This window comes from Hypomesus nipponensis, chromosome 10 (assembly GCF_054491055.1).
Source record: "Hypomesus nipponensis isolate SF chromosome 10, ASM5449105v1, whole genome shotgun sequence".
NCBI lineage: Eukaryota > Metazoa > Chordata > Actinopteri > Osmeriformes > Osmeridae > Hypomesus > Hypomesus nipponensis.
This window is the reverse complement of record NC_140370.1, coordinates 12255001-12278701: the sequence shown is the minus strand read 5'-3', so window position 1 is coordinate 12278701 and position 23701 is coordinate 12255001. Positions and strand designations below refer to the sequence as shown.

Genomic DNA, 23701 nt, shown 5'->3' with positions numbered 1-23701 from the left:
ACAACAAACACAGGCACACCCTGTCCCAGTTTGGAAGCTATCACATGTTCTGTGATCCTTTGTAGGATTCGGATATTCTGAGCGATGAGATGCAAAGTTATTACACACATAGGAGCACAAGTGAAGGACCACACACCTCCTTGTAAAAGTGCTGTCAAACAAATGATCACTATTTGGTTTTACAACATGTTTGCAGGAGTCCTTCTTTCAGGAGAGTGGAAGAAAGAACTCCAGCTCTCTCATGGAACTATGGACCATGTTGTGTTTCTGTGTGTGTGTGTGTGCTCACTGGGCAGCAGAGGGCAGCACAATCTTGATTGTTTCCCTCAGTCCCTTACCACCTCTTACTCCTTCCTCCTCAGTCCAGCCCTGCTCTCTCTCTCTCTCTCTCTCTCTCTCTCTCTCTCTCTCTCTCTCTCTCTCTCTCTCTCTCTCTCTCTCTCTCTCTCTCTCTGCCTGTGTGTGTGTGTGTGAGCGTGTGTCTCTTTGATGTGGAGCAATGGGAGACGTGCGTTTCTTCTTTGACCTGGGTCCTCCTCTCCTCTCTTGGCTCGCTATGAAAGACATCGGTCTCCTCCTTCTTCCTCTCCATGAGGGCTGTGCAGAGTGCAGGAGCAGTGTGCTTTATGTGTGTCTGAGAGTGCAGGCAGCAAGCCCCAAATGAAATGCATGTCTGTGTGTGTATATGTGTGTGTATATGTGTGTGTGTGTGTGTGCAGGTGTCTGTGTGCGCGTATGTGTGTGTGTTTATGCGGGGCATTCTGCGTGTGAGTGTGTTTCTGTGTATGTGTCTGGACTCAGAGAAATCTCTTTATCCTGGGCCGACAAGGAAAGAAGAACTTCTCCCTCTCTCTACACAAACAAACACACACACACACACACCCATGCACTCAGCAACGGTTAGCACATCAGAGGTCGTCGTGGGCAGCGTTGCTAATGAGAGATGACGGGGCTGGCCGGTGTAAACAAACAGGCGCTACTGAAGAGGCCCGTTCCCTCTCTCTCTCTCTCTCTCTCTCTCTCTCTCTCTCTCTCTCTCTCTCTCTCTCTCTCTCTCTCTCTCTCTCTCTCTCTCTCTCTCTCTCTCTCTCTCTCTCTCTCTCTCTCTCTCTCTCTCTCTCTCTCTCTCTCTCTCTCTCTCTCTCTCTCTCTCTTGCTCGCTCATTCGCTTGCAGTCCAGCCCTGCCGGTGGGGGACAAAGGGCCCTCTGATGGAGCTCCTCACAGGGGCAGAGGGGGCAGGAGCACGAGGAAGGACCACAGAGCTCACCGTACACCCAACCACAACAGCCCACATTGCACACCACTCTGCATTACTCCCACTCATTCTGCCCCAGACAGAGACCCACCCAGCCTATCGTACTCCCCCCCCCCCCCCCTCCACGACCATTAACCATCCATCTCCACCCAAACCCCAACCTTAGAACCGATTTGTCTCTGTTGGGAGGGAGGGTAAAATGTAGGGATGTAGCCCCGTACAGGCGGTGGGCTGTTATGAAGATGTTCCCAGTGTTTTAGTTCTGCACGAACAGACTGAGGCAGGCTTCAGCATGTCAGTTTGTGTGTTTGTGTGTGCGTGCGTGTGTGTATCTAGTATATGGAGTCGAGAGAAAAAATGCTGATAAACTGTTGTGACAGTTAACCAAACTGCTCAGTCAACCTAATATCTTACATCCTTCAGATATGAATCTCCAGTTCTATTCATGGCAGTCAACTTTCAGTACGCGCGCGCACCTCCATCAGTCGTGCGCGCCGCCGTTCCTGCGGAATTCAGGGGGCTGTGGTCGGACTCCGAAAGACTCCCACATAGAAAATAATGAACAACAAATTTGACGCGTGAGTAATCAAAGCTGTTTTGAATAATTAGCGTAGAATGAGCCCCCCGCTGCAAGTGCAAATGCAAAATCGCCAGGGAAACTAAGTACTGGTCCTCAGTTGCGTGGAGAAAAAGAGGTGTGTCTCTGGTCTGAAGTCTTGCAGGGTCGTTGAACACACGAGTGCTTATCATGTTTTGTCTCAATGCAGTTGACAGCTATCATAAAAGTTATGATGCATGACGATAGCGAAATTACCCATTACTATCGGTGAATGCTTCGTTTTGCGTTAGTATTTATGGCATTAAGGCCCCATGGGCCGTGCCTGAATCCTCGGCTTGCAAGTAGTTGAGAGGCAGGGGCAGGTGCGCCGATAGTCGGCTGCAAATAGTCCCTCGTGCGCTGGTGGTACTTTTCAGTTATTTTAAACCAGAGGCAGCCACTCTCGCTGATGTGTGCACCCTGTCATTAGGGCTTTGGCGCTGGCATTCAAATAACATTTTATACCATGCAGTGAGGCAAATGCCACACCTTGCTTTGAGCAAAAGACTCCAAACCAAACTTGGCATTTCTTTTCACTCATTCTCCAGTACTGTGTTCTACCTGTCTACTCTCCTCCCCAGTCTAAAAGATGACGATAGTGGGGACCACGATCAGGAACACAGCTCACCGAAAGACTGTGAGAAGGAAAGACATGAGGAGGAGGAGAGGGACCAGAACCCTGCCAAAAAGAAGGTGCGTGTGAGTGTGTTTCATGTGTCTGTTGAATGAGTGTCAGGGATGTGTGGAATGATGAGGATGGTGACGATGAGGGTGACTCTCTATCCTCAGACAGCGGTACCAGGAGCAGGAGAGCATCCTCTCCAGTACAACTACGCCTTCTGGTACTCCAGACGCACGCCCGGACGGCCCAGCAGCACCCAGAGCTACGAACAGAACATCAAGCAGATTGGCAGCTTTGCCTCGGTCTGTCAGCCTCGCCTCCGGCCTGCCCTCTCTCTACACATCTCTCTACACACACACGCACTGGGTGTCTGTTGAAGAGGGCCTTGTCTGAGTGGCCTGTTCTGTGACTCATAGTGCTGGTTTGGGCAACATGATAGTAACGGGTTCATAGTATTGTCTAACCAGTGTTAGTGAATTACAATAATGTGTTATGTAAGTTGCCGAACCAGTGTTGGTGAATAATAGTAATGTGTTAACAATGTTGTCTATCCAGTGTTAGTGAGTGATAGTAATGTGTTAACAATGTTGTCTAGTATCCAGTGTTAGTGAGTGATAGTAATGTGTTAACAATGTTGTCTATCCAGTGTTAGTGAGTGATAGTAATGTGTTAACAATGTTGTCTAGTATCCAGTGTTAGTGAGTGATAGTAATGTGTTAACAATGTTGTCTATCCAGTGTTAGTGAGTGATAGTAATGTGTTAACAATGTTGTCTAGTATCCAGTGTTAGTGAGTGATAGTAATGTGTTAACAATGTTGTCTATCCAGTGTTAGTGAGTGATAGTAATGTGTTAACAATGTTGTCTAGTATCCAGTGTTAGTGAGTGATAGTAATGTGTTAACAATGTTGTCTATCCAGTGTTAGTGAGTGATAGTAATGTGTTAACAATGTTGTCTAGTATCCACTGTTAGTGAGTGATAGTAATGTGTTAACAATGTTGTCTATCCAGTGTTAGTGAGTGATAGTAATGTGTTAACAATGTTGTCTATCCAGTGTTAGTGAGTGATAGTAATGTGTTAACAATGTTGTCTATCCAGTGTTAGTGAGTGATAGTAATGTGTTAACAATGTTGTCTATCCAGTGTTAGTGAGTGATAGTAATGTGTTAACAATGTTGTCTATCCACTGTTTGTCTCCAGGTGGAACAGTTCTGGCGCTTCTACAGTCACATGGTCCGTCCTGGAGACTTGACTGGTCACAGTGACTTCCACCTCTTCAAGGAAGGCATCAAACCCATGTGGGAGGTGGGTAGTTTACTGGATTATACTGACTTTACTGTACCAGTCTATTGAGTCCACTTGCACATAAGCCTTCCCTTTTCCATGAAAAACTGAGCAGCTAAATACGTGAAACAAATCTGTGAAGAGCACGTGCACCCTCAACTGTGGTGGAAGTGTACACTGTATAGAATCACCCCTTCGATGAATCTTGATAGATGATCACTAAGATCTGTATTACACGAGGCTGGACATGCAAGAAATCGTTGTGAAATGTTCTTCATGAGTCGGGTTGCATTACAGTGAACCTGTGTGCCTCTCCGCCCCTCACCAGGACGATGCCAATAAGATGGGGGGAAAGTGGATCATCCGTCTGAGGAAGGGGCTGGCCTCGCGCTGCTGGGAGAACCTCATCCTGGCCCTGCTAGGGGAACAGTTCATGGTGGGAGAGGAGATCTGTGGAGCCGTGGTGTCGGTGCGCTTCCAGGTACGCACACACACCCACAGCTACGCTGACACACCAGGATAGAACCAGGGCAGAAGGAAAAGCACGCACACGCATAGAGACGCACTGGCACACGCATGCTGATATGCTCAGCATATCAATCTTGTTTGGTTTGTACTGCCGTCGTTTTGAACCCTCGTCCTTCCTTCCTCAGGAAGACATCATTTCCATCTGGAACAAGACGGCCAGTGACCAGGCCACCACTGCCCGCATTCGAGACACTCTGCGCAGGGTGCTCAATCTTCCCCCCAACACCATCATGGAGTACAAGACACACACAGACAGCATCAAGTATGTTTACATGTCACATTTCTGGGCTAACACGCACCGACATCCCACCAAAGGCTTTGCCAACCTCTTGAATCACTGGGTGTGTGTCCTTAGGGCCTGGGAGGACTTCCATGGGCTGGTGAACGCTAGCGGTGGTCGCTAGTTCCTGGATCTGTGGCTCTGCCAAGACTAGGTAGCTGTTTGTGTTGCCTCCAGGCACGTCTCTGGGTACCCTTACTACTCGGTACACTCGTCTACAGCTTTACTAGCTGTGTCCTTTGCTGATGTTGTTTGAATTTTTTCTGTCTTGCCTGTGTTTAGATGAGGGTGTGGTGTCGTATGGATGAAGATTCATGAGAAGGATACCTCTATAAGAATCAGCACTGTTATAGATGGAGAGAGAGAGAGAGAGAGAGAGAGAGAGAGAGAGAGAGAGAGAGAGACAGTGGCAAGAAAACCATTCCTTCTTTTCCATGGTGCATGGAAACTATTGGAACTAAACTTAAAAGCTATTCAACAAGACATGGAGCCAAGCCGTCTGTTGGGGAAAGAGAGAGTGTATGTTTTTATAATCTGCAAGAGACTAATGAAACCTAAGTGGATGTATTTTTTAAGGTGAGACGCAATGTCTATCATCCACCACTTGAGGGAGACATTGCGACAAACGATTTGTCCAATGCTGGTTAACGGGACAGTCGATTCTACAACATATACCAACCAAACTGCTGACATGAATAGATATTTGTCTTTGTGTAACCAACAATCACACTTTGTTAGACTTTTAAATGTACAGCAGAAAAATGTATGGGAAGTGTTTTATTGGACTGTAAGACAAACAGGGTTGCAGTACTGTAGAAGTTATTTTATTATAGTGCAGTATTTTAACTACAATCGCCTCTGGTCATTTGAAACTAGAATTATAATTGTGTACAAAAATATATTTCTAAAAAAAAAAACTGGCCTTTTGAGAGATCACATAAAGGAATCTTTGATTCCTCACCTTTGATCTGGAAGTTGAATCCAAAAGACGAGACCCATCATCAGGCTGGACGGAGTGGAGGGTCAACCGGCCTCTTTAGAGTGGCCTGCCAAGCTGCCTATATCACTGTGCCTGGCCTCAAGCCCCAACCAAACCAGAATGGGGTTCTGTCAGATTGTTTTCAACCCGTCAAACTGCCTCTTCAGTCTGGGTATGGTGGTCCAGAATGAAGACCATGCTGTGATATAACAAGCCCCTGGAACACTGATCTGAAATCAGCCAGCCTGACCTCCGTACAGACAGCTGACTCGACCCCAGGAAAAGGGGGCTGGTTTTGGATCAGGGCTTGAGGCTCAGTCTTTATCTCCACCCTGTTCATACTGCCCGGGATTGGGTGTGTGTGGTGCTGGAAGTCTGCGTGTGTGTGTGTGTCAAAACAAGCTAAAGTACTGTACGATCTACACCTGATGGATTATAGCAATAAATGTCAAATATGCATCTGCTGCTAAGGACTTGTTGTGTCATGTTCTAAGGCCTGCAAGGGACTTCCTGTTTGTTAGCGAAAATATCTGGATTCACTAACAAACACAGAGGTGCCTGTTTGTATTCACATGCATACACCAAGAGGCTGTGTTCAATTAAATCCATATGACCATGAATGATATCAAAACCAGGTTTTTCACGACTTGCACTTTGCCTTCTTACGAGGACTTTTGATAAATCTTTGATAAATAGTTCCAGTTTGTTGATAACTGATGCAGCAGGAATGTGGAGCGTTAGGAGGCCTTGTCGTTCTGTACTGCTGTACACAAGCAACCTTTCCCCAGCAAAACAGCTCGCTGTCCCCAGCCGCTGAGGCGACGAGAGACGCTGTGAGAGGGAGCGGGATGGTCGTTGGGGGGCCTCTGCCATTCTCACGGTCCACTTTTGATCAAATGAGTTTGCTCATCTCTCACTGGCTGATTTCCCAGACCACTCAACTCATCTCGAAGAACATGTGATTCTACAGAAAGAGGACAGTCAGCAGGTGATTACATGAAACTAATGTTACATCTAACACTCGAATATCTCCACACACAGCAAGTTTTAGATGGTGAGGTGGAGCAAGCTTACCAACAGGAAGGTAGTAGCCAACAGAAGCAGTTTGGTGTTTGATGTCATATCCTGTGGAACTGTAGAGGTAAGACATACTTTCATGAACTCTTTATTGAATTTAGAGGTCACTTAAACAGTTGAGAGAAGTAACCAACCTTGCATTCCAAAGTATTCATGATCCATGTTGCATTCCTCATTAAACCCAGGCCACTTCTTCCATATTGTGCCAATTTTCTCCCCAATTGTTGAGATCACCTTTGAAAAATAACATCACGAGTAATGACCTTGTTCACTGACTATGCTTTAGAAAAAAATGTAAGACACTGAAGTTAATTAGAAAGACAAGCGAAGTGTGTTAGGTGATGGATATATGAATGGATGGATGGATAGAGGCATCGATGAGACCTGGAACTCCTGGTTGGCAAAGCAGCGACTGGGGCAGCAGGAGCCCTGAATCCTCAGATTGGACCTTCCTTCAGAGTCACACACTTCCAGGAGAGGAGTAAACATGCTCCACCTGCAGATTACAGCAGCTGATGAACACACACAGACACACACATCCCTCCCCCCCCCCCCCCACACACACACACACACACATATCCCTACATCCTGCACATAACATACATAACACACCCACATCTCCATACGTCTCGGTGAAAACTCACCCCCCCCCCCCACACACACACACACACACCCACACGCACACAACATACCGCAACTCCTCCCAGGACAATCAGCAATCAATAAGAGAGCTAGGTTCCCATCATGCTTCATTGTTGCATCCCCAGAACTGCCTGGTGATCATCTAAGAGTTCACAGCAGGTTACCCTCAGGACATCAGAGACAGCCTCCAGTACAGTTACAACAGCGCTGAGCCTTGATCAAACTAACTGTTAATTGGAGAGAGTAATTCAGGCGTCACTGACTGCAAGCTCTGGTAAACATACAAAGGAGACCTCAGTTGACCTCCAGGGTAATACTTGGCACTGTTTGAGTGTGTGTGTGTGTGTGTGTGTGTGTGTGAGTGTGTCTGCAAGGGTTAGTGGAGGTTAGGCAGGGCCTTGATCTGTGTGGCTGTATTAGCGAATGGGAGTGGTAGGAGCTACCGTTGAAGAGTGTTGAAGAGTGATTTAGTCTTTCACAACCAGATCTGTGTGGGTTTAGCTAGCCAGGCAGCTGTGGTCTAGCTCCCCCAGTTTGGCCTCACCCCGCTGGGAAGGGGAGGGAGAATCTGCCTGCTATTTACAGTACAGTCCTGGGCATCAACCATGCAAGCACAGGGCTCAGTGGGTGGGGACTGGACTGGGGTACGAGGGGGATCAGTATGTCTACCTCTGCTTTACAGTGCCCACAAGCTGGTGCTGGGGAGTGTAAGCCTTCATTTCCATCAGGCAGCAGCCCAGGCAGCACGCGTCCACCCTGAAGGGCCTCTCAAAATGGAAGACCTGGCGAGCCTGGGTGTCGAAGCCTTTCAGCGAACAGGAGCGAGCCGGACCGCAGCACTGCAGACACGCACAGGAACTCTCTACAGGAGAGACGGAGGGGGGGGAGATGTACTGTGTTCGTGTAAACAGCTTGTCTTCTACTCCTTTCTGAGTAGAGAGGGGAGGGAGGTGGGTTACAGGGACAGTGTTGATGCATTACCTTCCACAGCTACAAACAGCTGCTCTCTGCTGCCTCCGCTGGTGATGCTGTAGGTCCTGCGGGGCACGCACTGAGGACCTGGAGAAGATTCAAGGTGAACTTTGTTGTCCCACAGAGTGGTAACTTTGGTTTGCGCTTTCACCCATGCAGAGGCCAGACAAGACAGACATTCCGTATGCAAAAGTGGGAGAAAAAAAACCCTACAGGCTATACACATGGAAAACAGAGACATCAATAAGACATCGGCACCAATTGCTTGAATAGAAGATAGATGTACATAACCAGATAGATCACTGTATCTATGACAATTCATTCTGCTTAATTGCTCACAGTAGCGACCCTGGAGATGGCTACATGATCTCTTTCCAGGGTACCAACCTTGCAGTTCTGGCTTGGCAGTGATGTGTATTTGGCTGACAGAGTTAAACAGCGACAGACCCTCTACTCCAGCTCCTGCACCTGGCCACTGTTCTCCATGCAGCTGCATTCCTGGACCTCCAACCTCTCCGGCTCCCACGTGGCCATTTTCTCTCACATCCCCATGGCCCAGGCTCTGACTGTACTCATCAGACCCCAAGGCTGGTGAGCCTTGTTGGGGTCGAGACCCAGGCGAGTCTTGGGGATCCAATCGGGGCCTTCGGCGCCCACGAAAGGCCCTAAAGAGCATCTCGATATGCTTTTCCCGCTCTAGACGCCTGAAGGGGAGTGGCTGAGCTGTCACTGCTGACATGGTCTAGTAGAGGAAGTAACAGGACAGGAACTTGTTTTTGATAGATTAAATCAAAAGATGTCCAAACAGTCATTTATGTCATTTTTGAAGGTGGTGCTGATTTGTGTTGAGCACAGCATGTCTACAGACAATGGCCGGGTTTCCCAGAATCGTTAAGAAGCTCTTAACGCTAAGAGCTTCTTAAGAGCGTTCTAAGAACGCTCTAGAACGCTCTTAGAACGCTCTTAAGAAGCTCTTAGCGTTAAGAGCTTCTTAACGAATCTGGGAAACCCGGCCAATAAGAGTAATGATGAGTAGGTTAAAGTATTAGACTGAGGAGAACAAACTAGTTTCACACTCCACTGCAGTGTATTTCCAGTTCAACTGTGACATGTTCTTGGCAGCAACACAATCGCAAGCTTCAGAAGACAGAGTGAACTGATGCAGCTACCAGGTCCAGACTACTTCAAATTCACCTCACAGTCAGAATTGCAGTTGCTCGCACACACACGCATACACATTCAGGGTCAAACACTTATACACATGCAGGTTTTACCAGGGTGGTTCAGTTGTACTAAATTCAACAACCCTCCCCTTTTCTAACATTGATTTTGAAGTATTAAATGCTACACAGCCTTGACTGCCATCCTCTTTTTTTCTCCTCATTTTTAAAACACCTCCAGCTTTGTACATCAACCATGAACACAGAATGTTAAGTGATGCCTTTAGACAATGTAGGTCAGTAGATGAGCTCAGTCAGAGAGATCTCTTACCATCTGTGGAGGGCTTCCTGGCATCGCTGAAGCTGCAACAGACTGAAGCCCCAGAGGCTTGTGAGAACGAGGGAGACAAGCCCCTAAGTCTCAGTGACCAGGGTGTGTGTGTGTGTGTGTGTTTGGGTTTGAATGTGTCTTGTCAGAGTGCTGTTTGTCTTTGTGTGTGTGTAAGGGGTCTCTTTCTTACCCCCATCAGTCTCTGTGGTTCCATCCTACCTCCCTGACTCTGTTTCCATACCAACCAGCCGGATCTGCCTATTGTTGGGGCAGAAAGGCACCACTCACCCATGTGATTCAGATCCTGCTCTGGGGGTGTGAGGAGGGGGGGTTTGGGGCTTTGGGGCTTGTTTTCTCCTTGAACACCTAGAATGTTTTTTATTTTATTTTTTATAAAAAAGAAAAATGAAAGGTTACAACTCAAAAAATAATAGACAGGTCTGTTTTTGACGGTTGTAACATTTATTTTTCAAAAGGTGAAAAGTACATGTAGAAAAGCACTGTGACTTTATTGGATATTAAAACCTGTAGTATCCTTACAGGACACAACCCTAAACAAGATATTGGGATCAATAAAAAAAAAACATAAAAAAATCTATTAACCAATAAATCAATCAATAAATCAATCATTTAACTCATCCGTTATTAAAAGAACAATCCACCCTCTGACTCCAGTCTGTGAAGAGTACCTGTACATTCACATAGCCACCATCATCTAAGTCTAAGTCTGATTATGATCCTAATATTTCAATACAAACCGCTGTGTACAACAAGTGGACCGTATTTGAGCTCTGAGCCAGCCTGTGACGGGTCACAAACTCCAGCCCTTGGCCCCTAGCAGAGGTCCACGGCAGTCCTCAGACTCCTCCACCACCCTCCACCTCTTCCTCAGTGAACGACTGCTGAGCCCCACTTCTCTCCAGACAACCATCATCAGATCACATCTCTTCTGTGGTTTGTGTGAGACTCGACTGTTGTCCTCCATCAGGCCAGGAAGTCACGCTCCGTGTCCGCTCCCAGGTGGGGCTGTCAGGTCTCCTCCCAGCTCAGACCCCGTCTCAGGCAGGTACCTCCGGGGGTCGCCGGGGAAAGGAGAGGAGGGCGGCTGGTTGAAATGACCCGTCAGGAAGATCCCGATGGTCCCCAGGAAAAACATGAGCGCCATGACAATGAAACACATTCTGTCGATCACCCGGGCGACCAGGAACCACTCCTCGTTCTCCTGCAGGGGCGGGGGGAGAGGGTGAGGGACGATCAGGGGGTCAATTGTGGCTGCACCATGTATTGCAGATGTCTCATCTCTGCATGTGTCAGCGTCGCGAGGATGACGTGAGGGTGGCGGAGAACGTGTATTTACGCTCTGGAAATCGTTGTTCTGCTTGGCGCTCTCAGCAATGTGCTTGCAGGAGGCCACACACTGCCGGAGGTGTGGTGAGGCCTGTGCCAGGCTGGCGCCCAGCTGCTCAGCCGACCCCTCGTCCAGACCTCCGTCTATCAGGTCAAAGGTCATAAGGATGCCTGAGGGGCATATTCTATGCAAACACGGACTCAGAATGACCTTGGTCGACACACACACACACACACACACTCACGGATCTTCTCCAGTACTGTCTTCATCAAGCCGTTCCTCTCTCGGAGTCGGGCGAACATGAGTTCCGACCGCGCCGTCTTCATCACGTATTCCTCCGCCTTGGCGATGAGGTGCAGGGAGCTGCGACGGCGGCAGGGGACCAGGGGCACGTCGTCATGGCTACCCGCACCGCCGCGCGTCCTCCTTCCTGTCTCCCGGCTGCTGTCGTTGGCGGGCGTCCATGGACGCATCTGCATCCGCAGCAGGCGAGGCAGGATGTTGAGGAGGATCTGTGCGGACCCAGTCGAAAGGTCAACCGCAACCCCATCAAAACCCTAACCCTACATACACACAACCAAGAGCCCCTATGAGCTACCTACCTTCCTGACTTTATCAGTCATCTTATGTGTGTTTGGTGTCCTCAGTGACACGTTCAGAACAACGACACAGTTCATCACCACCATGGTAGTCACTGACATGACGAACATCAGATACCTGCAGAAAAGGAGGGGCAGTGATGGGAAACAAAGGCCTGCCCTAGGATGAACCCCACACTGACAGTCTCTGTCGATAATTGACTGAAAGACTGCAGCACACTACTGTATTGGAAGGGTGTACATAGTCTTACTTTCCGATGAGAGGCACTGCTTTGGAGGTTTCTGGAACCTTCTTGGCGATGAGGAAGAGGAAGACAGTCTGGCCCAGCAGAGTGGCAATCGACATGGTGCACTTCTGACCACCAGCTAACCAAATCACAACCAGCCACAAACAAACCATAACCACGTTACAACAAACCAGACAATAAGTCAACAACCGAAACTGAAGAATGAAAGTTATCATTTCTTGTCCCTTTCATCTTTGTGCGTGCATGTTTATGCGCAACCCTCACCTTTGGCAGGCAGGAAGTAGACAAGCAACCCCAGGGAGGAGAACAGCACACAGGGAATGAGGATGTTGATGATGTAGAAGAGGGGTTTCCTCTGGATGATGAGGAAGAACACCACTTCCTGGTGCTCCAGCTCATCTCTGCTGTAGCCAGGATTGATCACCTTCTTAGCTGGCCGGTGTCTGATCACCCACTCCCCATTCTCTGTAACCCACAAGGGTTGTCCTTACTGTCAGGGAATAGAGGGTCTTTGCCAGTCAAGGGTTTTTCCCGAACGATAAGCTCAATTGAAGAGATTTGAGACTCTACAGTATTAGTATGCACGAGTTTACTATGTGTTAGGGTCTGCCGTGATACCTGTAAAGGCCTCAGGGTCGATGACCACCCACTCCACGGACTGGCCATCCTCCTCAGTGAGAACCAGCTCAATCTCGTTGGCACTGTAGGTCTGGGACCTGAGCACAGGAGAATACAGCCATGTCATCCAGACTACACAGTTATCCATTATACAGGAGCCCCTAACATGCAGACAGAGGACACAGTCATTCATTAGGGTTTACTAGACAGCAGACTGAATAGGGGACCCCAGCCTGGGAGCTGGGAAAGTATTGTCCCAGCTTTGGCCCTTGGCTGACAGGCAGAGGCAGGAAAAAGACAGAATAAATCTAAATATTCAAGTAGGCTACCTTGCTTTCCTTGTGTGTGTGTGAGTGTGTGTGTGTGTGTGTGTGTGTGTGTTGAGCCCATGTTGTTTGGGGGGAAAGGAGTTTGTGTGTCGAACGAGGGATGTTATGGCAACTAAATTGACTGAACATACATTGAAATGCTCTCTACTGCTGGCGGGGGAGGGCGTTCTTAGACGTATAGGTTTGCTTGATGTGTCTATGTATGCTTGCGTGCCGCGCTGCATGCTCGTACCGGAAGACCATGGTGCAGTTCTGCCAGTCGAAGGGGAAGTAGTTAACGGTGATGGAGCAGGCACTGCGGTAGATGGCTGGAGGAAGCCAGTACACACACCCATCAGGGGACACCAGCGCGTTGCAGTACAATGCCACCTCAAACTGACCGTCCACACTGCACACACACACACACAGACACACAGACAAACACACACAGAGACACACAGACACACACAGACACGCACACACACACAGACACACACACACAGCATTGAAAACATCCGACTGACAGATAGATGCCTGTTTTCACCAAGCCACAGATGGATTTGTCTGTGTTCACTCACTTGTTCTCCAAGATGATGTCAGGCAGCCAGATGCTCTTAGAGGGCACTCTGAGTTCAGAGGTCAGGTTGCCATAGAGATCAGACCTAGGGGGTTGGTCCCATCTCAGTCTGTAATCACACCATTTCTACCAATCACAGACAAGGACAAGTTTGGTTTTTGTACTTGTTCAATCAAGTTGACTCACACTTGTTGTGCTATTGTGTTAAGTGGGGTGTGTGTGTTTGGGTTGTGGTATTTAGTGTGTGTTTGTGTGGTGGTGGCTTTACCATCTCTATCCACACGCTGGTTGTCAAGGCCTCCTCTTTTTCATTCTGGAGGGGTAAAGATTGATAGTTAGAATCTCTCACACGCACAAACACACACACACACAGTTTCAGCCTCTGTTCTTACCAGAGAGATGAGGTTGGTGAGGGTAATCTTCACAGTGACCTGTGTGATGTCACCACTCTTCTCCATGGGTCGGACATTCTTGTTGTAGCCTTTCATCAGGTCCTGGAACAGCGCCCCCTCCAGGTTCACCCCAGCTACAGCTGCTCAGCGGTGCACAGGGCGAGAGAGAACATGAGACAGAGCAAGAGAAAGCTCTGCTGTCTGAAGTAAGGGACACCGAGAAGGGAGCATGTTCATACAGATATACTTGTGGCAAAAATGAGCTGTGGAATGACTCCATACAGACAGAGTACCACATGGAACACAGACACCAGGCTGTGGAAGTCATACAGATAGCATGGCAACGTTCACAGCTACTACCAATGTTACAACCATTACCCACTTTTTCCGGTAATAGTTGTCGTTGAATGAAACCACATGGCAAGCTTCAAATGTATGAAGGTTTCTTTGCTCATCATAATAGTGCCAATGTTAAATTTGTGTTTATCCTTGTAAACATCACAGTAAACCACTTATTAATATATATTAAGGAACACATATTAATTAAATGAGCTCAAATTCACCCCTGCCCACACCCAAACCCCACAGTAAGATGGCAGCATGCCTACCAGAGGTGGAGGAGGTGGTGAGAATCCATAGGCAGGCAGCCAGATAGAGCAGAGATCCTGACTGCATCCTTGTTTGTGGCTCAACTCAGCTATGACACGATATCGCTCAACCACACCAACACACTACTCCTCAGCCTAGGTTGGCACCTGGCCTCTTGGTGGCATGTGTGTGTGTGTGTGTGTGTGTGTGTGTGTTGGGGGTGTTAGGGAGGGGTGGCCTAAGAGAATTGTCTTACGGTCCTGTGAGTATTTTTGGAGTCTGAACTTCTACATTCTTTCCGGTTTTTCATTGTCAGCTGTCACAACACAGATATTCAAGCACACACTGGTGAACTGACATAGTTTACGGATGCGTGTGCACTGGCGGGAACCTACTATATTTTGGATATCACTTTCCGCTCTGCCAAACCCTGTTGCTATGGAAGACGGGGTTTATATTCCGATATCCCCACAAAGCCCCGGCCAGCCAGACTCAACACAGGGACCGCTTTAGATTGTCTGTAGAGGGATGAGTGTGGGCAGCTGGCACTCTCTTCCTCTCTCTCATTTTCTGCTCTCGCTCTCTCTCTCTCTCTTCCTCTGGCCCTGTCTCTTTTCCATTCTCTCCCTCTCTTCCTCTCTCATATTATGTATTTCTCTCTCACTCCATTTTTATCTTTAACAGCCACTACAGGGAAGTCGGGTTTGGCACGGTATCTTAAACTGTGATGGAAAAAAAAATGGCAGACGCCTCTGAAATTCACAGGCTAGGCTCATTTTACAGTCCCGGCAGATTGTTTTTGTTCAGGGGAGTGTTTGGGATTGGGGGATAATAGTTTACTGGCATGAAGAGCTTTTTTCTTTCTGCCCACAACGGCTGTTGCTCTGTTTGTTATTATACCGTAGGTCTCAGAGGGAAGAAAAAACTTTTACTGGAGACAGTTGAAAGTTAAGTTTTTAACAGTTTCTGGGTTATTGAATATTAATAACTTTTTATACATTGTTTGTCGACATTTAACAACACATTGCTGAGGTGAGGACAATCAGACACACAAGAAACACAAAGGAAAAGGAGCTACTGCACATTGTGTTGGGGTTAGAAGTGTATCCAGCTGTCACTGAGATTCCTGCCCACCCAGCCTGGCTAGCTCTGTCTGTGTCTGTTACTCTGTGGGTCCTGAGCCAATGTGCTACTGGTCTACTGTTGCTGATTCAGACCAGCTCCAGCACATCAAATTCAGGTTCTCACCCTTCACTTTTAGCAGGTTCCAGTCTGGTTATCTTTATGTTTGTTTAAAAGTTGGTGTATGAACACTTTGCAGGGCAGCGTTAGCTGAAAGCTAAAATTGAGATAATTGTTGTAATAATCTGTTGAAGTGTTTGTTTACAGTTTTAGTTAAGCCTGACAAGAAAGCTTATCCAACTTCCAGTTTACAGTCAAGGAATACCAAGAGAGGAGGGAGGAACAAGAACATGGTGAAAAACTGAACAGCCCCCACCCAGACTCCGGCCCCAACCCAGACCCCGGCCCCCACCCAGCCCCCGGCCCCAACCCAGCCCCCGGCCCCCAGCACCCACCCGGCCCCCACCCAGCCCCTGGCCCCCACCAAGGCCCCATCCAGCCCCCTATCCAGATCCCATCCAGACCCCACCCAGCCCCCATCCAGACCCCACCCAGCCCCCAGCCCCGACTGAGCTCCCAACCAGCCCCAGCACCGGTCAGCTGTTAAGTTGACAGGAACACTGTTGCTGCTAATAACTCTGAAGGTGGAAAAAATGAATGGGATGAATGAAATGATCTTGAAAGCATGAACAGAGGAGGCTACAATATTGGTATAATTATGTGCAACTGTGTGAGACACTGTCACAATAAGCATGAGGACAACATGAATGATAATAACAATTGTATTGCTTTTTTTGTTTTTGTTTACAAAAATACAAAGTGTCTCTCTATACAAATAAATATGCTCAAAAGGAAGATGACAATGGACAGTATGTGCAGTCTGCTCACTTAACAAGAGGCTCAACCTTTGTAGATACAGACATTGTCAATAACTTATCTTTTTATAAAGGCTCATAAGTTAGAAAAGGGGTTGTGCCTAACTCAGTTACACACCAGCCTTGCAAGGCAACCCATGTCTGGAAGCAGTTGGGTGGATGTCAGTTTCATACATTCAGGGTTGTGCATTCAACTACAGTGTAGCTCCGGCGCCCATAGAGGGTGATGATTCGTGTTACTGTTGCTTGCAGCAAAAACTATAGCACACGCTCATAATGATGGCTGTGTAACATAGCTACAGCCCTGCGATGAAGCCCTCAGCGTGGGTGAGCTATCTGCAGTTCCCACTGCAGCCCTGCTTGTTTTGAGACGCGTGTCCCGGATCCTCTTTGTGCCCCAGCAGAGTCTCTGGGTCCTCCCTCACCCCTGTCACCCTGCTCTCTCTTCCCAGCAGGACTCTGAGTCCGTCATGGCTCCCAGGGTCGGCCTGCTCAGTGTCCCCGGTCGAGTGTCCCAGAGACACGACTCCCTTGCCTTGTCTAGTTTGTCTGTCCATCGTGACGAGAGTTACGTTTTGAGGGCGTCGAGCGCCAGGGCGATGATGCGGGGCATGCTGCGGTAGAACGACTCGTTCTCCAGCCCCACCAAGCTGTAGAAGGTCAAAGGTCGTCCGCCCACCGTAGCCCTGACCCGTGCCTCGTACAGGCCCCGTTCGTTCTTCGAACTCAGGTCCACCAGCACCTGGGGAGAGGAAGGGGAAGGCTATCACGATCAAGACTAGAGAACACATATACATGAATTCAAATCCAAATCTCTTCTCCACCCTCATTCCATTGCCCTTTAGATGCTCACCTCTTGGAAGTTCATGTGTAGGTTCTTTGTTGGGATGCCCAGGACCCAGCGGTACGAGTCGCTGACCCGACCAACATGCTGTGTGGACTCTGCTACTCCGGCGCAGGCTACAATCAACACATTGAACACATGACTACCGGGCTGGCCACCTCCGTCACGAGAACCTGTCTGCGAGTACATCATGTGGCCACAGAGAAGTTTCAAGGGACATACCTTTACCACCAGTCCCTGGTGTCTGCCTCCTGTGCAGACTTCTGCGCTTCCTGAGGGACGACCGAACAGGAATGGAAACGGGAATGGAGGTCGTCGCGACGTCCTCGGAGGCCACTTTGGGCGAGGTGGCGGATGGATCAGGAGCCGTCAGGGAGGTCAGAGTCGTCCTGACCCTGCCCGCCTCCGCTGAGCCGCGAGGAGTGAGACCAGAGGAGAGGCCCCGCGGGCTGGGGCGCTGTCCTCTCGGCTGCACGGGGGGATCCTCAGTCTGGGACCCCAGCTTACGCAGTTCCTCCAGCAGAGCCGCCAGGACAGACTCGGATTCGCGAGCTTCCTGAGGGGAGGGGCTCCTGGGGCCGCTGGTGGGCGCCCCTCCCGCCGGAAGGGCGGGGTCCGTCTGGGGGTCGTCTACGTCCAGGGCCAGCCGAGGGGGGGCAGCTCGGGAGTCCAGTTTGGAGCGCAGGGCTGAGATGATGGACTGATACTCTCTCTCTAGCTCCGACACAGACGATCCCTCTGCCTGGAGGGGGCAGCAGAGGGTGGGGGTCACATTCAGGTTAGGTCGTCTTCAACACTAATTCTAGACAGACCATACAATTGACCGTTGGTGAAAACAGCTCTGTGGTTCTGCCAAGGTACTGTAATAGAGTAAAGCACTACTAAGGGGAGCCATACCTGGAAAAACAGTCTCTTCTCCTGACTTGGGTGCTTGGAGTCTCTCTGCTGGTCCAGCTCCTCAGCCAGGCCTCTGAGGTAGTTCTCCCAGTCGTCCACCAGGGGGCCCACCTCACCAAACAGCCCAGGAAGAGGAGGAGGAAGATCCTGCTCATCTGACCACCCAGCACCCCCTAGCTGTTCTTTAAGAAATAACACCCCTGTTACACTACAGTATGGTTGACTGCACACAATGTATACATGTAATATACCAAAGGAAATTCCCTATATATGGCACAGAGAAATATGTGAATTGAAATGCAAGGTGTGCAGGACAATGAGCTTAGAGGGAGAGTGAGGCAGGAAGTTGAGCATTAGAGAAGGAATGACAAAGCACCCAGTGAGGGTCACAGACAGCAGAAAGTAGGCAGCTTGGTACCTGCTAGGCTCGCCAGGTCACGTCTCTCCCGGATGTGTGCGTGCGTGTGGGGGAACGCGCTGCTGTAGATGTGCTCCACCAGCTGGGGCAGAGTCTGGGTGAAGAAGGTGAGGTCCACCTTGTCTCTGATGTAGTCCTCGGCCCTCTGGAGGAGATCCAGCAGAGTCTGCAGGAAGGAGCGCAGCTCTGGAGACCAGAGGAGACACTGTCAGACTACATGGAAATAAGTCTGTTCATGTAAATATCTCCGACACGAAAACCTTTGGCTGTGTTTTTTATGCTAATATGTGTACACTTACGACATTTCTTGAAGCGGTTGTGACACTTGTCCTCAGCGATGAGACTGCAGGCTGCAGTACTCTGGCCAGGGGGACAGCTATGGGTGTAGAAACGACACAGCGACATGAACTCTGACCTCTGCTGCTCCTCCGACAGCTCAGATGTCTTCAACAGCTCCGGGCAAGTTGGCTCGCGGCTCCCAAAGGATTCTGGGAGAAATTGGAAGAGCAGCCGATATCAGAATGGGAAACGATCATATCAGAATTTGTCATGTTGCACGAAAATAGATCCTTGATGTGGATTGGATTTCCAGTCAATTGTAACCTACTCTGTATCTCTGCCTGGATCCAGTCAGAGAAAGCAGACACACGGGTGTAGACCCCAGGCTTGCCCTTCTCTCCACATCCATCCCCCCAGGAAGTGATGCCGTGGACCTGGAAGCGGCCTGACATCCGGTCCTGATAGATGAGAGGACCTCCTGAGTCCCCCTACAGGACAGACACGGAAGCACATTCATCAAAACCTTGGAACGGAAAAACATTCGAATGACCACGGTGCCTTTTTTGCTTGTTTGTTATTGTTTGTGGGAGGTAAATGGGAATGTAGAAACTAAACACATGTTACAGATTATCGGGGAAACACTGAGATAAGCAACAGAACACTACATCACTCTACATCATTTCCAGAACCTGTCATCAGGGGTAGGTGTGGTTAGCTGCTCGTCTTATGTCTAGGTACTCTACATACTTCGCTAAGCTGGTTTCCTACCTGGCATGAGTCGATGCCGCCAGAGAGATAGCCGGCACACAGCATGGTGTTGGTGACCAGCTCCTTGCCCAGGGTGCTCTTGCACGTGCTCTGAGGGAGCAGAGGAACTTTGGCCTCCATCACCACATCAGCAGAAGGGCCATCTGGGGAACACACACACACTCTACGTTTTACAATCACCTCTCTGAATTATAAATACATGTATGTATGTTCTAAGAACTAGAAAATGCTTCAACAAGGGAATTCTTATGAGACGTGGACACACAGATGGCAGGGTGGTTTCCATACAGAGGCAGTCTGACCTACATAGTCGAACACGCACAGTCAAACAGACCAGCTGGCTTTTCTTTCCGTCGTGTCTCTTACCTTCATAGAGGGAGCCCCAGCCAGCCACCAGACAGGGGCTGCCTGTCGGGGGCTCCAGGCCAGAAGGAAGACACACGGGGGTCACATGGTCTGACAAGATCACCGGAGAGGTCAGCTCTACCAGGGCTATGTCGTTGTTGAACGTCTTTGGGTTGAACTGGAGGGAGAGGAGACAGAGGGAAGGTAGTGTTAGACTGGCATAACCTCCTCCACATCCCAAGTCTGGGTTTGGAAGGAAGAACAAATGACAGGAGGAGGACACACGCGCACACACACACATGCAGTCATGATGGTCTACCTTGGGGTGGGGGATGATGCGGTTAACCTTGAGCACCTGTTCATCAGGGTCAGCCTTTGTGATGTCAAACTCTCCCACCACAGCTGTCCAGTAGCTTTCACTGCGGCTGCTGGAGGGAAAACAGCACATGCCCAGTCAGCGATCTCCACACCAAGGGGTGCAGTTAAATACAGGATCATGACAGGCATTCTAAAAGGGATGAACACCATCATGTCAGCCCTTATAAACACAGTTTATAAAGACATAAACATGCATCAACACACTCATCGACTCCCACGTACACACACTCACCCAGCAAAGCAGTGAGCTGCGGTCACCACCCAGGAGCTGTCCACCAGCACCCCCCCACACATCAGGCCTCCGTCCAGCTGCAGGTTGACCAGCCAGGGCCAGCTGCCAGGGGGTGCCGGGGACCCGCCCACGATCCTGGAGCGAGGCTGGGTCACGTTCTGCACACCCGAGACCCTCTGACCACACACTGCTGCTGGGACAAACGGAGAGATGGCAGGACAGAGAGGTGGACAGGAGGGGGTCAGCAAAGACAGCTCGCTGCTGTTACGTCACATGAATGGAAACAGCTGCATTCAAAGTGATGCTGCTGAGCTAGCTGAAACCTTTTTCCAAGCCATTTTGTGTACACGATGCACACACGTACAGGCATACCACACAGTGCCTGTGTGCTTCTGTTATTCCTCACCCAGTTTGTGTGTGAGGATGTGTGTCCCCTGCAACCCTGTGTGTGTGCCCCCTCACCTTGTGTGCGTGTTTGCGTGGCAGGCTCCAGGTTCTGCATGGTGTTCAAAAGGCTGCACTGAAGCACACGGGCGCTGCAGCTTTCGCCCATGATCCTCACGCACCCCTCCCTGTCCTGGTCGCCTTGGCGACAGCGTCGACGGTAGAACCCACAGGCCTGGCTCAGCAGCCAGCTCCGCTCACCCTCTTCCGGAACCTTCTGGGCCTTGGTGATGATGTCACAGCTGGGCTCGGACAGAGCATTGTGTGGTGAGGCTGGGGGGAGGGGGGGTGGGGTGAAAGGATGAGAGCCAGGTTAGCACAGTCACGTAATGACAAAGGTCTCTAAAAAGGTCACCTAGTTAAAAAATTATTCCATGCTCTGTAGACCTCTGTATCTATTTAACATAGGTAAAGAGAATAACGCTAAGCGATAGAGAGAGAGATACGGAAATAGATAGAGATATAGAAAGACAGAAAGTAAGAAAGTCAAAAAAAAGAGAGACAGAGACAGAAACAGACAGAGAGAGAGAGAGAGGGGTAAGGTAGAGGTAGTCAGGTGTGTCCTTACTGCAGGAGCCGGAGCGCTGTCCACAGTCCTGAAACAGACAGGGCACGCAGTCCCTGCAGCCGGCCTCGGCCCGGCTCCTCTCCGAGGAGGCCAGCTCCAGAGCTGACAGGGCGCTGCTCAGAGCCGCTTCCAGAACCACCGTGCCCCGGTCCGACAGAGCTGCAGGAGCCCAGGAACCCCCGGGGAGACGAGGGAGGAGAGATGAGAAGGAAGAGAGGAAGAGGAGAGAAGTCCAGGAGATCCAAACAAACAGAAAAGGAGACAAAAGAAGGGTGTCAGTGAGGATAACTTGCACACAGTGTGCCTGTTTGACAACCATTAAGTCATACATTGTTCTGGTTGAAGGTCTTCAGGGTAACTGAGCACATCAAGTGGACAGAGCGGCCGCAGCCCCTGTGCTCAGATTGCCCTCGCACGCAACCACAACGGAAGGTTAGCTGGGAGACGCGACTCGAGGGAGGACATTTTGAGGTCTCACTCACGAATGAGACGATGCTTGACTGTGGGAACTGTGTGTGTGTGTGTGTGTTTGTATGAGTGGATGGAGCCGGTTGGTATGTGTGTAGTCCCCCTTTTTTTTCTCATGCTACTCTTTGAGCTCATTGGCAGCGAGCTCACGCTCGGAGCGCTGGTGAAGCCTTCTACAGACGCACATCAAACGCCCCGACGACCCCGCAGCACCCTCCCCCCCCCTCCCCGCAACCCCCGCCCCCCCTCTGTGCCGCGCCACATCACAGGGCCTGCCGCTAACGATGACAATGCTGATTGAAGACTTAATTAGAGGCTCCGGGGCTGAGCAGAGCGGGCACAGCTTGGCGGGGAAGCGCTGGGTACACAGCCTGGCAGGACTGGATGGATAGGGCTGGAGCCTTTGGTCCAAGCACACCACCCTGCCCATGACCATCATCCCCACCAACCTTAACAACACTGGAGTCAGCCGTGCTACCTCAGAAGACATGGGTACTAGACTCTTTCTCTTCCTTCACGTAATATCTAGTGACCCTGACTGGACCGCAACACATAGAACGTGACAGCATCCTATTCACAGTTGGACTAAAGCTTTGTTGTCTAAAGTTTCCATAACACCGACTTGATTTCAGGATAACTACCTGTTGGTCCAGTTTACAATAATAGTAATAATTTTGAAAGACAATGACCAGCCTGAGAACTTTACAGTCTTGACTGAGCATCGACATCTACACTTGACAGAAGGAACTGATATTGTTTTATTTAAAGTTCCTGTTGAGAATGTTGCCTTAGAGGCTAAATAAAAACCAAGCTTTCAAACATTTGCCTACGTGTTCAAACAGGAATGATACGCACAACACATGTAGCTGCCTGAAACAGAAAACAAAGCTAAACCTCAATTCTCCTCATCTTCACAGTCTGCGAGGAAGTGACCCTGGGGGCCTTGTCTTACCTTTGAGGGCACTCTGAGGCATCCTGTAGACCTCTCTCCCTGTCGGAGCCCCCAGTAGGCAGTCCAGCATCATCAGCAGCATAGACACCAGCAGCATGCTGTCAGACCATCAGGTGCAGACAGAACCAACGACAACCAGCGAGAGAAGCAGCAGCAGCAGTGCACAATGTGGAGACGGTAGCAGGGCTGATCACGGTGTGTGTGTGAGTGTGTGTGAATATATCCAGGTCCTGTTGTCTGGGGGCTCTCTGCACTCACTGACTGTTCTCCAGTACTTCCTGGCTCTCTCCCGCACGTCGGTCATCTGTCTGCAAACTTACTCAGAGGAACAATAGGTGCCTTGGGTTTGCTCTGTGGTATATATAGAGTCCCCAGGGATACACCAGAGGAGGAGGGGAGGGGTGGGGAGGGAGGAGGGAGGGGTGCTCCCATAGCCAATACACAAACAGCTGAATTCATTAAGACTGTGACAGCAAATCGGGCGCAACTTGCCAAGGCTGGATATTACAAAGAGGTTTGGTGCTGCGAAAGGCGAGAGGGAGGGAGGGGGACAGAGAAAGAGAGAGAGAGAAAGGAAAGGGGAGGGTGCCAAGGAGGGGGGTGTTTGAATTAATTAACATTAGAGGAAGAAGGAAAGACTTCTGAATATAGTCTAATGTGATATATATATACATATATATATATATATGTATATATATATATAT

General features: G+C 49.6%; 4 protein-coding genes across 6 annotated transcripts; 1 reads left to right on the top strand and 3 right to left on the bottom strand.

Annotated features, from left to right (window-relative positions):
* Positions 1-1733: 1733 nt before the first annotated feature.
* Positions 1734-6017, top strand: eif4e2 (eukaryotic translation initiation factor 4E family member 2). 3 transcript variants are annotated; one of them, XR_014767194.1, is made up of 8 exons: positions 1734-1835; positions 2437-2548; positions 2645-2779; positions 3677-3781; positions 4089-4241; positions 4414-4550; positions 4644-4745; positions 4851-6017. XR_014767194.1 is itself a non-coding variant. In XM_084708411.1 (8 exons), the coding sequence occupies exons 1-7, from the start codon at positions 1816-1818 to the stop codon at positions 4690-4692; spliced, it is 711 nt and encodes a 236-aa protein (XP_084564537.1). In that variant the 5' UTR covers positions 1734-1815; the 3' UTR covers positions 4693-4722; positions 4851-6017. The 3 variants fall into 3 exon arrangements, 2 of the variants coding, with proteins under 2 accessions (XP_084564537.1, XP_084564538.1); XM_084708411.1 differs by having other exon boundaries at positions 4644-4722; XM_084708412.1 differs by lacking the exon at positions 2645-2779 and having other exon boundaries at positions 4644-4722.
* Positions 6018-6484: 467 nt separating this feature from the next.
* On the bottom strand, positions 6485-9753 carry LOC146271782 (phospholipid scramblase family member 5). The gene is made up of 8 exons (XM_084708410.1): positions 9730-9753; positions 8626-8980; positions 8248-8325; positions 7936-8128; positions 7009-7120; positions 6759-6858; positions 6622-6680; positions 6485-6511 (listed from the first exon to the last, which is right to left on the bottom strand). Exons 1-8 carry the CDS (start codon positions 9751-9753, stop codon positions 6485-6487), a joined length of 948 nt encoding a protein of 315 aa, XP_084564536.1.
* A 948-nt stretch (positions 9754-10701) lies between these two features.
* chrng (cholinergic receptor, nicotinic, gamma) lies at positions 10702-14494 on the bottom strand. The gene is made up of 12 exons (XM_084707612.1): positions 14428-14494; positions 13820-13959; positions 13696-13740; positions 13429-13553; positions 13104-13259; positions 12543-12640; positions 12189-12389; positions 11928-12042; positions 11680-11794; positions 11322-11589; positions 11087-11220; positions 10702-10951 (listed from the first exon to the last, which is right to left on the bottom strand). The coding sequence occupies exons 1-12, from the start codon at positions 14492-14494 to the stop codon at positions 10727-10729; spliced, it is 1689 nt and encodes a 562-aa protein (XP_084563738.1). The 3' UTR covers positions 10702-10726.
* Positions 14495-16805: 2311 nt separating this feature from the next.
* prss56 (serine protease 56) lies at positions 16806-23094 on the bottom strand. The gene is made up of 14 exons (XM_084707611.1): positions 22998-23094; positions 21578-21736; positions 21028-21282; positions 20566-20755; positions 20275-20383; positions 19977-20133; positions 19611-19753; positions 19171-19330; positions 18863-19051; positions 18564-18749; positions 18146-18327; positions 17471-17990; positions 17258-17364; positions 16806-17146 (listed from the first exon to the last, which is right to left on the bottom strand). The coding sequence occupies exons 1-14, from the start codon at positions 23092-23094 to the stop codon at positions 16973-16975; spliced, it is 2628 nt and encodes an 875-aa protein (XP_084563737.1). The 3' UTR covers positions 16806-16972.
* Between the last annotated feature and the right edge of the window lie 607 nt (positions 23095-23701).